The sequence below is a fragment of the Salvelinus fontinalis genome, chromosome 2 (genome assembly GCF_029448725.1).
Source record: "Salvelinus fontinalis isolate EN_2023a chromosome 2, ASM2944872v1, whole genome shotgun sequence".
Lineage (NCBI taxonomy): Eukaryota > Metazoa > Chordata > Actinopteri > Salmoniformes > Salmonidae > Salvelinus > Salvelinus fontinalis.
The window spans coordinates 29696050-29711758 of NC_074666.1; the positions used below are offsets into that span (position 1 = coordinate 29696050).

Genomic DNA, 15709 nt, shown 5'->3' on the forward strand with positions numbered 1-15709 from the left:
TCCAACCTCCGTTTCTTTGTGAGACGCAGAGTAGGTGAACGGATGATCTCCGCATGTGTGGTTCCCACCATGAAGCATGGAGGAGGAGGTGTGATGGTGTAGGGGTGCTTTGCTGTTGACCCTGTCTGTGATTTATTTAGAATTCAAGGGACACTTAACCAGCATGGCTAACACACAGTGGAGGCTCATCAGAGGAGGACGGGGAGGACCATCCTCAGCGAAATTTAAAAAAAAAAAAAAAATTGTGAAACATTAAAAAAGTTATCCTTTTTAGATAAAACTATACTAAATATATTAATATTTCACCAAATAATTGATTAAAATGCACTGTTTTGCAATGAAGGTCTACAGTAACTTCAACAGCACTATATGGGGTAGCACCATGGTGTAGCCAGAGGACAGCTAGCGTCCGTCCTCCTCTGGCTACATTGACTTCAATACAAAACCTAGGAGGCTCATAGGCCTCACCCCCTTCCATAGACATGGTAATTATTACCACTTCCGGAGGACGTCCTCCAACCAATCAAAGATTTTGCAGTATAAACTGACATGTTGTCCATCCAATCATAGAATTAGGATCAGAGAATGAACCTAAGCTGTGTTCGAATACCCATACTAACATACTATATACTACATACTTAATGAATATATACTACATACTATATACTATTAGTTCATTTTAGTATACTGTAAACAAACAGTATCCTTTCAGTTGAGCGTATTAGCTCTTCGCCTGTCTACGGGAAGTTAATGCTGTTGCTATGCAACCTCTTGCAAGCTAGTTAGCATAACAAATGACTAGTTAGACATTTTACGACTTCGGGTGTGTTTTTAAATTCAATCTGGAGTGCCAGAGTGCGCTCGTAAATTCAGTGCGTTTCGCTCTCGGAGCACACACTGGACGCTCGGGCCGAGGAGTAGGGTTGATTTGAGCGTTCTGACCTTACAACGGCAGTCAAGCACCCAAGCTAACGTTGGCTTGCTTGCTAGCTACTTCCATACACAAATGAGACCACTGACCATTTTACTCGCCCTAGCAGAGCTGGTTAGGCAGTTTTCATGTTATCTAGAGCAGTGGTGACTGTAACTGTTCTACGGGCAACAATTTAATTATGCTTTTTTTGCTGCCATTTACTGACAACGGCCATATTCAACGGGTGTTGAGCTCTCGTAAATTCAATATGCTGCATTCTGGTACACTCAGGCGAGAGTGCTCTGAAATTGGAGTAACGTTAGATAGCCAGAGCGAATTTACGAAAGCACCCGAAAGTCCATTGAGAACGCACAACGACTATACCATTTAGCTAAGCTAAAAATGACGGGAATAATCAAGTCAATAAATGTTGGGTAGTTAGATAGCCTAAAATTAATATACTGGCAAGTTTGATGTATAAGTAGCCAACTAACATTAGGTAGATAGCTAACATACTAGTACATACTGCTGTAATGATATGCTATGTGGTTGGTAAGGACAGCGTAGCTAACAAATTGTCAGCCAACATAATGTGTAAGGTAACTTATTTGAAAGTAATTACTTTATTACATTGTTCAACATTTTCTTAACATTTGTCGTAATTAGTTAAAGCAATGTATCCGCTCTCGTTGTACTTCGGCTGCATATTTTCCACCATTTTCTTCAAATCTGAGAACAATGTGAAGCCACACCCATTTCCGTATGAATTGCATTATGCGCCCTAAAGTACAGAAATAGTGTCCTCTGCGTGTATACTTCATGTTTTGGCTAATTTAGTACGACATCCGGGAACTTTTGGCATACTAACTATATCCATACTATGACCAATAAGCATACTATTTCCTCAATTCGTATCACAAATAGTACAGTTAGTGTGGTTAGTAGTTAGCTTCAATGCCATACAACTCTCCTTCTGTGGCCTCCAATTGCTCTTAAATACAAGTAAAACTAAACTGCTCTTCAACCGATCGCTGCCTGCACCTGCCCGCCCGTCCAACATCACTACTCTGGACGGTTCTGACTTGGAATATGTGGACAACTACAAATACCTAGGTGTCTGGTTAGACTGTAAACTCTCCTTCCAGACTCACATCAAACATCTCCAATCCAAAGTTAAATCTAGAATTGGCTTCCTATTTCGCAACAAAGCATCCTTCACTCATGCTGCCAAACATACCCTTGTAAAACTGACCATCCTACCGATCCTCGACTTCGGCGATGTCATTTACAAAATAGCCTCCAATACCCTACCCAAAAAATTGGATGCAGTCAATCACAGTGCCATCAGTTTTGTCACCAAAGCCCCATATACTACCCACCACTGCGACATGTACGCACTCGTTGGCTGGCCCTCGCTTCATACTCGTCGCCAAACCCACTGGCTCCAGGTCATCTACAAGACCCTGCTAGGTAAAGTCCCCCCTTATCTCAGCTCGCTGGTCACCATAGCAGCACCCACCTGTAGCACGCGCTCCAGCAGGTATATCTCTCTGGTCACCCCCAAAACCAATTCTTCCCTCCAGTTCTCTGCTGCCAATGACTGGAACGAACTACAAAAATCTCTGAAGCTGGAAACACTTATCTCCCTCACTAGCTTTAAGCACCAGCTGTCAGAGCAGCTCACAGATTACTGCACCTGTACATAGCCCATCTATAATTTAGCCCAAACAACTACCTCTCCCCCTATTGTATTTATTTATTTAGCTCCTTTGCACCCCATTATTTCTATCTCTACTTTGCACTTTCTTCCACTGCAAATCTACCATTCCAGTGTTTTACTTGCTATATTGTATTTACTTCGCCACCGTGGCCTTTTTTTGCCTTTACCTCCCTTATCTCACCTCATTTGCTCACATTGTATATAGACTTATTTTTCTACTGTATTATTATTGACTGTATGTTTGTTTTACTCCATGTGTAACTCTGTTGTTGTGTGTGTCGAACTGCTTTGCTTTATCTTGGCCAGGTCGCAGTTGTAAATGAGAACTTGTTCTCAACTTGCCTACCTGGTTAAATAAATGTGAAATAAATAAAAGAAATTAACATGCTGACCAGACCAGACACGTGCGCGAGCGTCGCAAAATAAATTTAGAAAGCCATGTTATTCAATTTTTGCACCCACACTGCTCGCGCGCGCCAACGAGCGTCTGCGTTACCAAGGGCTAAAATAAAAGTCATTCCTATTTCTGACGCAGATCGCGCTGAAAGTCCTGCCTCTCCCATCTCCTCATTGGTTTATAGAAGCAGGTACCCACGTGCCATCTCCTCATTGGTTATACCCATGTGGGTGATTGAAAGACGAACTTTGTTGCCGGTTGTCGTGGTAATACAATGAAAGTTTAGATGCGATTACCATATAAGTTCAAAGATGAAAAAGCCTGGAAGGAGGACACATGACTAGAAACGATTCGGTTGGCCGTTTCATGTGTGGATTAATTGTCGGAGTAGAGGTCCTGACACAGCGGTTGCATTAAGAACAAGTGTATCTTTAATTCTATGTAAAACATGTATCTTTCATCAAAGTTTATGATGAGTATTTATGTTATTTGACGTGGCTCTCTGCAATTTCTCCGGATATTTTGGAGGCATTTCTGAACATGGCGCCAAAGTAAACTGAGATTTTTGGATATAAATATGAACTTTATCGAACAAAACATATATGTATTGTGTAACATGAAGTCCCGTGAGTGTCATCTGATGAAGATCATCAAAGGTTAGTGATTCATTTTATCTCTATTTCTGCTTTTTGTGACTGCTGTCTTTGGCTGGAAAAATGGCTGTGTTTTTCTGTGATTTTGCAGTGACCTAACATAATCGTTTGTGGTGCTTTCGCTGTAAAGCCTATTTTAAATCCGACACTTTGGTGAGATTAACAACAAGATTACCTTTAAAATGGTATAAGATACATGTATGTTTGAGGAATTTGAATTATGAGATTTCTGTTGTTTGAATATGGCGCCCTGCACTTTCACTGGCTGTTGTCATATCGATTGCAGCCATAAGAAGTTTTAAAGTCCATTTGTGTGTCAGGAGAAAATGTGAATATGTTCAAATTTAGTTTATATTCAAAATTGGGCTGGCTAGGGTGCCTATACATTTATAATCCAAAATAATTAAATGGAATGAATCAGTCAACTTAATAGTGATGATGTGAGTAATATTTTTATTAGGCTTACAGTTGCATAGGCCTGCATATTACAAACATGCATAAAGCAAGCTCAGCCCTGTGAGTTCTATTGTCTATCAGTTGTTGTCTATCTGTCTGGGTAGAGGAAATCTAGTCTAAATGAACAAATATAAGGTAGCTGCAGTTTGACAGGGTTTTCATCCCCCCAGGGCCAGGAGGTTTTTTCAGGAGTTTTTTAAAACCATGTGACCTGATTAGGACAAACTTGTTGCATCATAGCCCATATGAAACCTTTTTACAACTGATTAATCACTGTCATACCTTATAAGGTCCAGAGTTTTCCTAGTTAGGTTAACATAAAAGGAAAAACTCCAGGCTCAAGGAGGTAAAAATTGCCCCACCGCTTTGGGACCTAACTGAAGCCACATCTCCTGTGCGCGCTCATCCAATGGCACATTGAATGTTTCCCCTCCAAGCACTGCGAGTGCACCTATCAATTTTCTCTCTTTACTGTATGTAGAGTCAATCACCTACACAATCACATTATTACACATCAATGATTTTACTCCTAGCTTGGACTAACTCATTCTTGGCTCTTTTTTCTAACTATGTAGTGTGTTGTGTTATTGTTTTTTGTCTTCTCAGTCAAATCCTGTCCTTACCTGGTCAAGCCTCTGAACACCTCAACTCATGCCTCATACCCTCATTCAATCACCGCTGTGATCCCTTTCCAACACTGTGTAAGTAGCCCTCTCATTCCCATTCCCCATAATATTGTACTATAAACGTCTTTATTAAATACTTTAGGTTAAAATAATTAGTCTTTGGTGATTTTTGAAACACACTTTGTCTTCTCCATGCACACTTTCTCTTCTCCCATCCTCCTCAATTATTCAAGTCACCAGCGTCCACAGCATTCTGCAGCGATACGCCATCCCATCTGGTTTACGCTTAGTGGGATTATCATTTGTTTTTCAACAGGACAATGACCCAACACACCTCCAGTCTGTGTAAGGGCTATTTGACCAAGAATGAGAGTGATGGAGTGTTGCATCAGATGACCTGGCCTCCACAATCACCCGACCTAAACCCAATTGAGATGGTTTGGGATGAGTTGGACCGCAGAGTGAATGAAAAGCGGCCAACAAGTGCGCAGCATATATGGAAACTCCTTCAAGACTGTTGGAAAAGCATTCCTTATGAAGCTGGTTGAGAGAATACCAATAGTGTGCAAAGCTGTCCTCAAGGCAAAGGGTGGCTACATTGAAGAATCTAAAATCTATTATATTTTTGTTATAGTTGTTTAACACCTCTTTGGTTACTACATGATTCCATATGTGTTATTTCATAGTTTTGATGTCTTCACTATCATCCTACAATGTAGAAATTAGTAAAAATTAAGAAAAGTCCTTGAATGAGTAGGTATGTCCAAACTTTTGACTGGTACTGTATGTACAGTGTATTCGGAAAGTATTCAAACCCCTTGACTTTTGACACATTTTGTTACGTTACAGCCTTATTCTGAAATGTATTAAATTATTTTTTCCCCTCATCAATTCACACACAATACCCCATAATGACAAAAAGAAAACAAGTTATTCGACATTTTTGCTAATTTATACAAAATTAAAACAGAAATAGCTTGTTTACATAAGTATTCAGACCCTTTGCTATGAGACTCGAAATTGAGCTCAGGTGCATCCTGTTTCCATTGATCATCCTGAGATGTTTCTACAACTTGATCCACCTGTTGAAATTCAATTGATTGAACATGATTTGGAAAGGCACACACCTGTCTATATAAGGTCCCACAGTTGACAGTGCATGTCAGAGTAAAAACCAAGCCATGAGGTCGAAGGAATTGTCCGTAGAGCTCCGAGACAGGATTGTGTTGAGGCACAGATCTGGGAAAGGGTACCAAAACATTTCTGCAGTATTGAAGGTTCCCAAGAACACAGTGACCTCCATCATTCTTAAATGGAAGAAGTTTGAAACCACCAAGACTCTTCCTAGAGCTAGCCGCCCAGCCAAACTGAGTAATCGGGGGAGAAGGGCATTGGTCAGGGAGGTGACCAAGAACCCGATGGTCACTCTGATAGAGCACCAAAGTTTCTCTGTGGAGATGGGAGAAACTTCTAGAAGGACAACCATCTCTGCAGAACTCCACCAATCAGGCCGTTATGGTAGGTTGGCCAGATGGAAGCCATTCTACAGTAAAAGGACAATGACAGCCTGCTTGGAGTTTGCAAGCCACCTAAAGACTCTCAGACCATAAAAAACAAGATTCTCTGGTCTGATGAAACCAAGATTGAACTCTTTGGCCTGAATGCCAAGCGTCACGTCTGGAGGAAACAAGGCACCATCCCTAAGGTGAAGCATGGTGGTGGCAGCATCATGCTGTGGGGATGTTTTTCAGCGGCAGAGACTGGGAGACTACCTCTTTAAGGAATACCTATAAAGTAATCCTTCTAACCCCCCCCCCCCCCCTTAAAAGATTTAGATGCACTATTGTAAAGTGGTTGTTCCACTGGATATCATAAGGTAAATGCACCAATTTGTAAGTCGCTCTGGATAAGAGCGTCTGCTAAATGACTTAAATGTAAATGTAGTCAGGATGGAGTGAAAGATGAACGAAACAAAGTACAGAGAGATTCTTGATGAAAACCTGCTCCAAAGCACTCAGGACCTCAGACTAGGGCGAAGGTTCACCTTCCAACAGGACAACGACCCTAAGCACACAACCAAGACAATGCCAAGACAGCACAGGAGTGGCTTCGGGACAAGTCTCGGAATGTCCTTGAGTGGCCCAGCCAGAGCCCGGACTTGAAACCGATCGAACATCTCTGGAGAGACCTGAAAATGCCTGTGTAGCGACGCTCCGCATCCAACCTGACAGAGCTTGAGAGGATCTGCAGAGAAGAATGGGAGAAACTTCCCAAATCATGCAGGTGTGCCAAGCTTGTTGCGTCATACCCAAGAAGACTTGATGCTGTAATCGCTGCCAAAGGTGCTTCAAGAAAGTACTGAGTAAAGGGTCTGAATACCTATGTAAATGTAATATTTCCGTTTTTGTTATATTTATACATTTGCAAAAATTTCTAAAAACCTGTTTTTTGTTTTGTCATTATGGGGTATTGTGTGTAGAACTTTGTGGGAGGGGGGGGGGGCAATTTAATCCATTTTAGAATAAGGCTGTAACGTAACAAAATGTGGAAAGAGTCAAGTGGTCTGAATACTTTCCGAATGCACTTTATGTTTTAAAGGCCAAGTCAAATTTCAGTTGGACCTTGCGTGCTTCATTCAATAGCTAGATATCTCCTGATATCCTGATATCTCCAGGAGTGATAAGTATAATTTTTGTCTTAATCTGTTATTGTCTAGTACTGTCTTTTTGCTAGCTAGGGCCATCTACTTTAAGTGCTGCCTGTCTTCCCAGTAGCCTACTTGGTGCGTGAACTGATGACTGCTCATAATTTGCAGATGATTTTTAACACAACCAGGATTAAGGGGCAGGGAAATTTGTGACTGTAGTGGTTTTCATAATCAGTGGCTGTATTAGAGGGGGAGTGGTTTCTCCTCGGCAATCAGCAATTAGTACCGGGTGGGGTGCTCTACACCTCTGCAAAGCAATTATTGTTAGTACTTCAGTGTCCCCTGTTTTCTCAGCGGCACCGACAAAGTCCATCGCCGACATAGCCTATCCCTGAAACAAAGACTGTTGCCGAAACAAAGATGGTTCTGCCGAGATTTTCGAGGAAAGATAGAGAGGAAGGCTCCACAACACTCTCGCACTTGATTATTTGACCTAGTATTTACAGATCTCATTTTGCTCTTTTGTAGCTTTGCCAACTATGTGTGTGTGTTTTCTATCCCAGTTCGCTCCTTTCCTTGGAGGCTTTACAGGCGCTCTTCACCTCTTGGCTGCAACCCTTCTAATTCAGTGTACCTTGCATGCACAACCCATGTGGAATTACTGGTCTCTGGCAGCGTTTGTAACTGCCGATCTGCGGTCAAGAACACAGAGTTAATCTCAGCCTATTCAGTCCCTAGAATTTGACGGAGACATGGCTCAACCCAAGAAAACATTGCTACTCCAGCAGCTCCCTCTTCATCTGACTACGTGTTCTCTCATAGTCCGAGAGCATCTGGTGGCCCCGTGTTGGTGGCACAGGGCTGCTCATTTCTCCTATGTCGAGATGTTCTATTTTTTCCCTCACTCACCTATCCATCTCATTTGAATTCCATGCTGTCACTGTCACTTGTCCACTCAAGCTTAACATTGTTTTCATCTATCGCCCACCAGGTGCCCTTAGAGTTCCTTAATGAGTGTCACGACTTCTACCGAAGTCGTTGCCTCTCCTTGTCCGGGCGGTGTTCGGCGGTCGACTTCACCGGCCTTCTAGCCATCATCGATCCACTTTTCATTTTCCATTGGTTTTGTCTTGTCTTCCCACACACCTGTTGTCAATCCCATTCATTACCTGTTGTGTATTTAACCCTCTGTTTCCCTTCATGTGTTTGTCAGAGATTGTTCGTTGTCAAGTGTTGTGTTGATTGTGTATAGGTGTGCGACGGGTCTTCGTACCCAGATTTGTTTTATGTTTTTTCCGTGAGTGTTATGGAGCAGATTACTGGGACTTTAATTAAAGTACTCCATTCTACACTCTATTTGACTCTCCTGCGCCTGACTTCCTCTGCCACTTATACACGCCACTGTGACAATGAGCTTGACACCTTGATAAGCTCATTTCCAGATGATGGCTCACCTCACTTCGTACTGGGTGACTTCAACCTCCTGACGTCTACCTTCGATTAATTTCTTTCCAACTCTTTCTTTCCACTCCTTGCCTCTTTTGACGTCACCCTTTCCCAGTTCCCTCCCACTCACAAGGCCGGCAATACACTTGACCTCATCTTTACTAGAGGCTGTTTGTCTACTAATCTCACTGCAACCCCCCTCCAGGTCTCTGATCACTACTTTGTTTCCTTTTCTGTCTCAATTTCCTCCAACCCTAACCACTCAGCTCCTACACAGATGGTCATGCGCCGTCACAATCTTCGCTCTCACTCATCTTCTATGCTATCATCGCTCCCGTCTGCTAAATCCTTCTCCTGATTCTGCCTCTTCCACCCTACTCTCCTCCCTTTCCGCATCCTATGACTCGCACTCTCCCCTTTCCTCCCAGCCGGCTTGGCCCTCCCCTCCTGCTCTGTGGCTGAGTGACTCATTGCGAACTTACAGAGCAGGGCTGCGGGCAGCTGAGCAAAAATGTGGGAAAACAAAACTTCTGGAGGACCTATCATCCTTCCATTCCCTCCTCTCCACCTTCTCTTCCTCTGTATCTGCTGCTAAAGCCACTTTCTATCACTATAACCCTAATAAACTATTTTCCACCTTCTCCCTGCTTAATCCTCCTCCCTCTCCTCCCTCTCCGCGGACGACTTTGTCAACCACTTTGAAAAGTAGGTTGACGACATCCGCTCCTCATTCAGTCTATTGAGCCGACTGGTCCCACTCACACAGAACCACCCTATGACTTGACCTCTTTCTCAATCCCTCTGACGTAAAGGAATAGACAGGTATCCCTTCTCTCTTTTCTTGTCATTTGACTACTACAAATACAAATAATCTTGCTAGTTCATCCATAATAATCTCATCATGTAGTAGGCTAACTGCACTGTATCTGCGAGCTGTTGGCTAGAGCCCATGTACCAAGACCAGAGTGGGCACATTCGCTATATAACGCAACATTTCTTTGACAAAACCGTTAGTAGAGTTGAAAATGCGATGGAAACCCACTTATATTTTCTATTCGGTACATGGGAATTTAACCACAAACGTTTTTTTATTTGCACTACGTCATCACGCACAGCCTTTTAGCCACTGCAAGTCAATTTGATGAAAACACATCTCTGGTGGGAAAATGCGCATATTGTTTTTATGCAGATTTTAGAATATTCGCATGAAACTCTGTCGCCAATTGGATGGAAACCTAGCTAATAATCCTAAATATGAAAATAGCCCCAAAAAATCACCCTGCTCATATTGAAAGGTTTGGTATCACATTTTAAAATCGAAGTTGACACAATTGTTGATACAACTACTTCAAATCATGTTAACTACAACAAACATGCTGAGGTTGCAAGAATATCCTCACATTATGACGTTTGGCTGTAACCCCCCCCCCCCCAGGGCCGAGGTAACACCCACCTGTCCAGCCAGGCCAGCAGGTTCTTGGCTGCTCCGATAAGGTCCACCACAGAGGTGAGGAAGTCGTTGGGCAGCCTGCGGGAGGCCCTGCCGTCATAATGGCCGCCTCGACGCCTCCCTGTGATGAAGTTTTGTAGGTTCTTTGCTGAAGCATTAAGCTTGTGGGATAGGGTACGCAGGTTCTCAGTCTCCAGTCCATAGTTCTGGAACAAAAAGTACAGTACCCTCATGGTTCAGTACGCTCCCAGAAGTGTTTAACTTTAAAGTTAAGATGTCATTCGTCAAGAAAATGTGGATACAAGGAGAAATAACAGTAACTTGCATGGACATTGTGGTGCCAGTCAACGTTGAATCAGCGCTGTTCCCACGTCATTTCAAGGAAATGAACCAACGCGGATTATACATTGAATTGACGTCTGTGTCCAGTGGGGTCCTTGTATTTGAAAGCTTATACAAAACAGTGCTATAGCAAATGTATAGTGGATATAAGATCTAAATGGCAGAGATAAATAGAGACAAAGTCCCTCCAGTAATATAATCTCATCTTTACCTCTTCATTTATCCACCAAACCAGGTTGACTGAGCTGTATCTTTTTGATCAAGTTATTCAAGTAAACATAAATGGATGATTGCCTCATCAGAGACACAATAAAGACCACTCATCTGATACACTTTCGTTAAAGTGTACAGAGCATCATGCCGTATTCCACTCTAACCGGAATGTAGGTTGTGTGTGTACGTAACTCGTCACAATGGTGTGTCTGTTGGAGATGTGTGCCTGTGTGTGAATAGCTGTCTCTCATTCTGCGGGTCTTGTTAGCAGTCATCGCTGTCACCATGGAGAAATGCCTCCTTCCTGTCTAACTCACGACTATGTAGCTTAGCCAGCCCGGTTGCCATGGTGACTCCTGGCTTTGTCACTCTTAATTACACCGAGCCCAGTGTTTCCATAGCTCCTTCTTCCCTTATTGATTTTCCTCTTGCTTCATTAAAAATATCAAAGTAATGCGCTGCTTTCTGATAGCCTTTATGGGGGCTTCTCCATCACTAGTCGGTTATATACGTCAATGCAGAGGATGACAAGACAAAAGGCGGGTGAGAATTAAATATACTTTACATTCATAGACATATGCTAAGCAGCACTATAATAAGGCCTTGTCTTGGCAGTCGACCCACTGTAGAGGAAACACACTATTATGCTGCTAGGTGGTGGTGAGTACTGACCAGCTCAGCCATTTCCCTGCTATCTCCTTCCAGTGAGCCATTCAGGCAGAGAGAGGCTTCACTGCATGGAGAGGACACTTTCCTCTGATTGCTGTAATGTAATGGGAGTAAAACCCCAGTTGCATCAACAACTCAGCAGCAGAGCTCTGTCTCTGTCTGACTGGTCACTGCCGACTGATGAACAATTATCTAACTCCCAGCAACAAGCAACCCTCAGTTTGATGTCAAAGTGAGTCAGCAGTCACACTGACACTAAGCCAGTATATTCTTTCAATCCATCACACTCACATAATCAACCCACGAAGGAGAGATTCGTTCCTAAAATGTATCTGTTGAGAGGCTTGTCTTTCGCAAGCAGAGCAGAGAGACTGACATCTATTCAGTTGACAACCATTTTGGACGGGCCATGTGATAAGGCTGTGTGTGTGTGTGTGTGTGTGTGTGAGTGAGTGAGTGGGTGTGTGCGTGTCCTGTCCCTCCCGGCCCCTCCACCTGCAGCTCTCCCCCAGTGCAGTCATTACTCATGTCAGCCTCCTCTCAGCAGTGACGCAATGTTCGGCTCTAATGCACTCTGCCAGGATCAATGGGGACATGTCCCAGCAGCCAATGAGAATCACAGCACATCACCATGCTGGAGATGAGATGCAGAACACACACTATACTGTGTTAACGCATATGCACACACACACACGTTCACGCACTCAAACACACACACTCACACTCCCACAGTCATACACCTATATTATAGCCCCCTATGTGAACAATCCAGTCTTCTCAACATTCACACACACACACAAATCAAATTCTGACACACACACACAGGCAGCCCCCACCGGACCGTCTAACTAACAGACACAGATTACATGTGTGTGGGTGTGGAGATGTTGGCCAGACAGGGTTTCAGGCAGTCCAGGCACGTTTCCCAAGCCTCTAATGATGCTCTGCTGCGGGCCGCTCTGTCACAGCGAATCATACACTAACCTCAGCTAGCTCCACACACGCCGCACACACAGGCAGCCCCACACACACACACACTCCCTCCCAGCTGCTGCTTTCTAGGCCTATGGATCCATTACCAGCCCAACAGCGAGGACGTGTGCTGTGTGGCCCCTCTCTGATTCAGTCAAATCAATACACAGCTCTTAGCTTGCTCTAACAGGGCTCTTCCCAGGCCCACGCGTGACTCTCTCTGTATGACTCATCATACACCAAGGCTAACGACACCCACTTCATGCCACCCTTACTTATGTACACAGCACAGGCTCCTGCCGCTCCACCTCTATCTGCCCGTACAAGGATATATCACCAATGAATCTGAATTAGCCTTTAGCTCCAACGGACACAAATCATCGCCTTAGCCTTTTTAGCCTTGTTTACTGAGCACTGTACCTGACCCTCCCCTACTCAGCAAATAACATTGATGACGACTGTAGATGAAACACATGTTGTTTTTTATAATAAAAGGACACTTTTTACTGAACTTCAATCTTGTCTGTCATGCCTTTTTATTTATTTTACATTTATTTAACTAGGCAAGTCAGTTAAGAACAAATTCTTATTTTCAATGACGGCCTAGGAACAGTGGGTTAACTGCCTTGTTCAGGGGCAGAACGACAGATTTGTACCTTGTCAGCTCGGGGATTTGATCTTGCAACCTTTCGATTACTAGTCCAATGCTCTAACCACTAGGCTACCCTGCCGCCTTGCCGTGTCTGTCATATGGTGCACAAACAGATCTGGCAACTGGGCTAGCTGGACATCTCCTGCATGTCTACTCCAAGCACCTTGACTGCACTGGCTTGGTTGCACTGGAAGTCATCGATAGTAAAGTTGTTCCATCATGTCTGTGCACCAGATCTCGAACTCCACATTCCTATCTCCTGACCATCCTTCCTGACTCCAACTCTTTATGTCTAGAACGACTACTCACCAGAGCACAGAGTAGGTCCACAGCCTCCAGGATGAGCTCCTGGTGTCCAATGCGGGTGACCCCCAGCTCCTCCAGCTCCTGATGAGTGATGTGGAGCAGCTGCTCCCCATTGATCTTCTCTCGCTCAAAGTTCTTAATGTACTGCTGCAGACAGTCATCCAGGCCTGCATGGGGGACAGACAAGAGAGCATGAGGGGGGAAACTTAAGCACACCTTTGTTCTAATAGTGTATTTGTCCCCTTTACAGTCAACATCCAAGTCATTTGCTAGGTGTATAGGATGTGGATTGTGCTGGTTTATATACCTTTCAAAGGCATAAATATGACAGAGCTTTATAACATGCAGTGTGACTGGCAGAGTCAGAGTAATTTCTGTAATAAAAAATATGCATATCAAACCCCTACCGAGCTACTAAAAAGTTTTTTTCCATTTCAGTCACTTTGTGTGTTAGTTCCTACATAATACCAGAAGCATGCTTCCAATCATAAACATGTTCCAAGTCATGAGTGTGCTCTTACCCTCTAAGCAGAGAGAACAGACTTTTCTTTCAACTACAGAGAACTGAGCAGATCCAGTCTACCAGTTGAACTGCTCTTTGTGTAGAACAGAGCAGAACGGGAGCAGAGAGAAATGGGACTGGTCTAGGAAATCAACTGCTCTCACCACATCCTATTAAAGCCATCCTTATCAGAGCACAGCAGAGCCACACAGACACACAGAGTCCTCTGCAGCATTAGGTGTTGGAGCCATGTACAGCGGGCCAGGCGGCACAGAGAGAGCGACAGAGAGAGAGGAGCCCAGATAGTAGCAGAGCAGACTAGCAGAGTCTCGGCTTTCAACCACAGCATCCATCCATGGCTCCCGGGAGATGAGTCATCTCCGGCCGCGGAGCGGAGCGGGCCACAGCACAGAGCTGACCCACATTACACACACTGGCTGGGCCATGTCAACACCACAGCACACACACATCCATGGACACAGGCATTCAACGGGACAAATTAGCCTAGGTAGATCAAAGGATGGTACATTCAAAGACATATGCTGTATCTAGATGGCTCTGCATAGTCTGCATAGTCAGGTGAATCATCTGAACTAAGTTCCCCATTTGTATGTGGCAAACACTTGTCTTGCCGTGTTGTGTGCTGCTACCTAGTCCTCTGTTTCTCTGAGCACACAGACAGGTCCGTAGCCTTGAGACAGGTCCGTGGCCTTGAGACAGGCCCGTGGCCTATGTTCGTGGGAGTGAAATTTATGAAAGCATGATTGCGCAAGTGTGTGTGTCGTGTTTCTTTGTGTGTGCATGTGTGTGCGCACACGTTCATGTATCCATCTAATGATCATGAATGGCTGCTTTCATTTGAGAGCTTGCTGCTTGTGGGATTTCCATTATGTTGCTTTCCTCTAGCTATCAAGGCTCCATGGCAACAGTTGCCGGGTGACCAAGAGGTAAGCCCCCTTGAAGAAGTGAATTATCAGCAGTACTTCATTATTGCCCTCAGACCTATCATAAAATGAAATAAGACAGGTATCTAATATTCATTCTAAATTACATTTTACCCAAGGGAATAATCCTGAGCCCTCAATGCCCTCATAAACTGGTGAGTCCCTCCCTCTTACTCTCATGGGCATTGAACCTACTCTCATACACAGCAAATAGTTGTTATGAAATAGATGCAGTACAGTTCAACTAGCTTGCCAACTGCTCTACCTCGAGCCACAATATTGGAACGTAGTATCAATGTAAGGCAGCATTACCAAGGTAGGTTCGCTGTCCATGGTGCTAGTTTGTCTTGAACGCCTCAATTGATGCATTGGTGTGTGTGCATACTTGTGTAGGTAACGTCTAATATTTAGATTTTGTTCTTTGTAACAACAAGTGCAAACCCCTAATCATAAAATTAAATTTTCACAATTATAGGATCTCTATTGCCCTAATGATCTTTCCTTTATAAAAATCAGGTGAGAAGCAACAGTCTCTATTGAGTGGAGTTCCCCTTTTACTTTACGACTGTGACCACTGACCAACTCTCAAAAACCCCTCAAGAAGAAGAGAGCCAAAGTAGCAAATAGCATACCAATAGTATCCTGTGTGAATATTCTTTACAGCTGTGGCAGCACAAAGACATTTCTCAACTGTCCTATCAGCATCCTCTGTCTCAACTTTAATATGACAACAGATGACATAGATGTCACTTGTCTATGCACTTCCCATGGTGTTTGGTGTGGAGGATTTGAGACTGAACT

At 43.7% G+C, this 15709-nt stretch overlaps 1 protein-coding gene across 2 annotated transcripts in view; it reads right to left on the bottom strand.

Annotated features, from left to right (window-relative positions):
• The window catches only part of LOC129815918 (connector enhancer of kinase suppressor of ras 2-like), an 89616-nt gene that overhangs the window by 71826 nt on the left and 2081 nt on the right, over positions 1–15709 (bottom strand). For both annotated transcript variants that reach the window (XM_055870142.1, XM_055870133.1), the window contains exons 2-3: positions 13466–13629; positions 10312–10514 (exon numbers count right to left, since the gene is read on the bottom strand). In XM_055870142.1, the coding sequence (XP_055726117.1) occupies positions 10312–10514; positions 13466–13629 (367 nt within the window). The remainder of the gene's footprint in view (positions 1–10311; positions 10515–13465; positions 13630–15709) is intronic.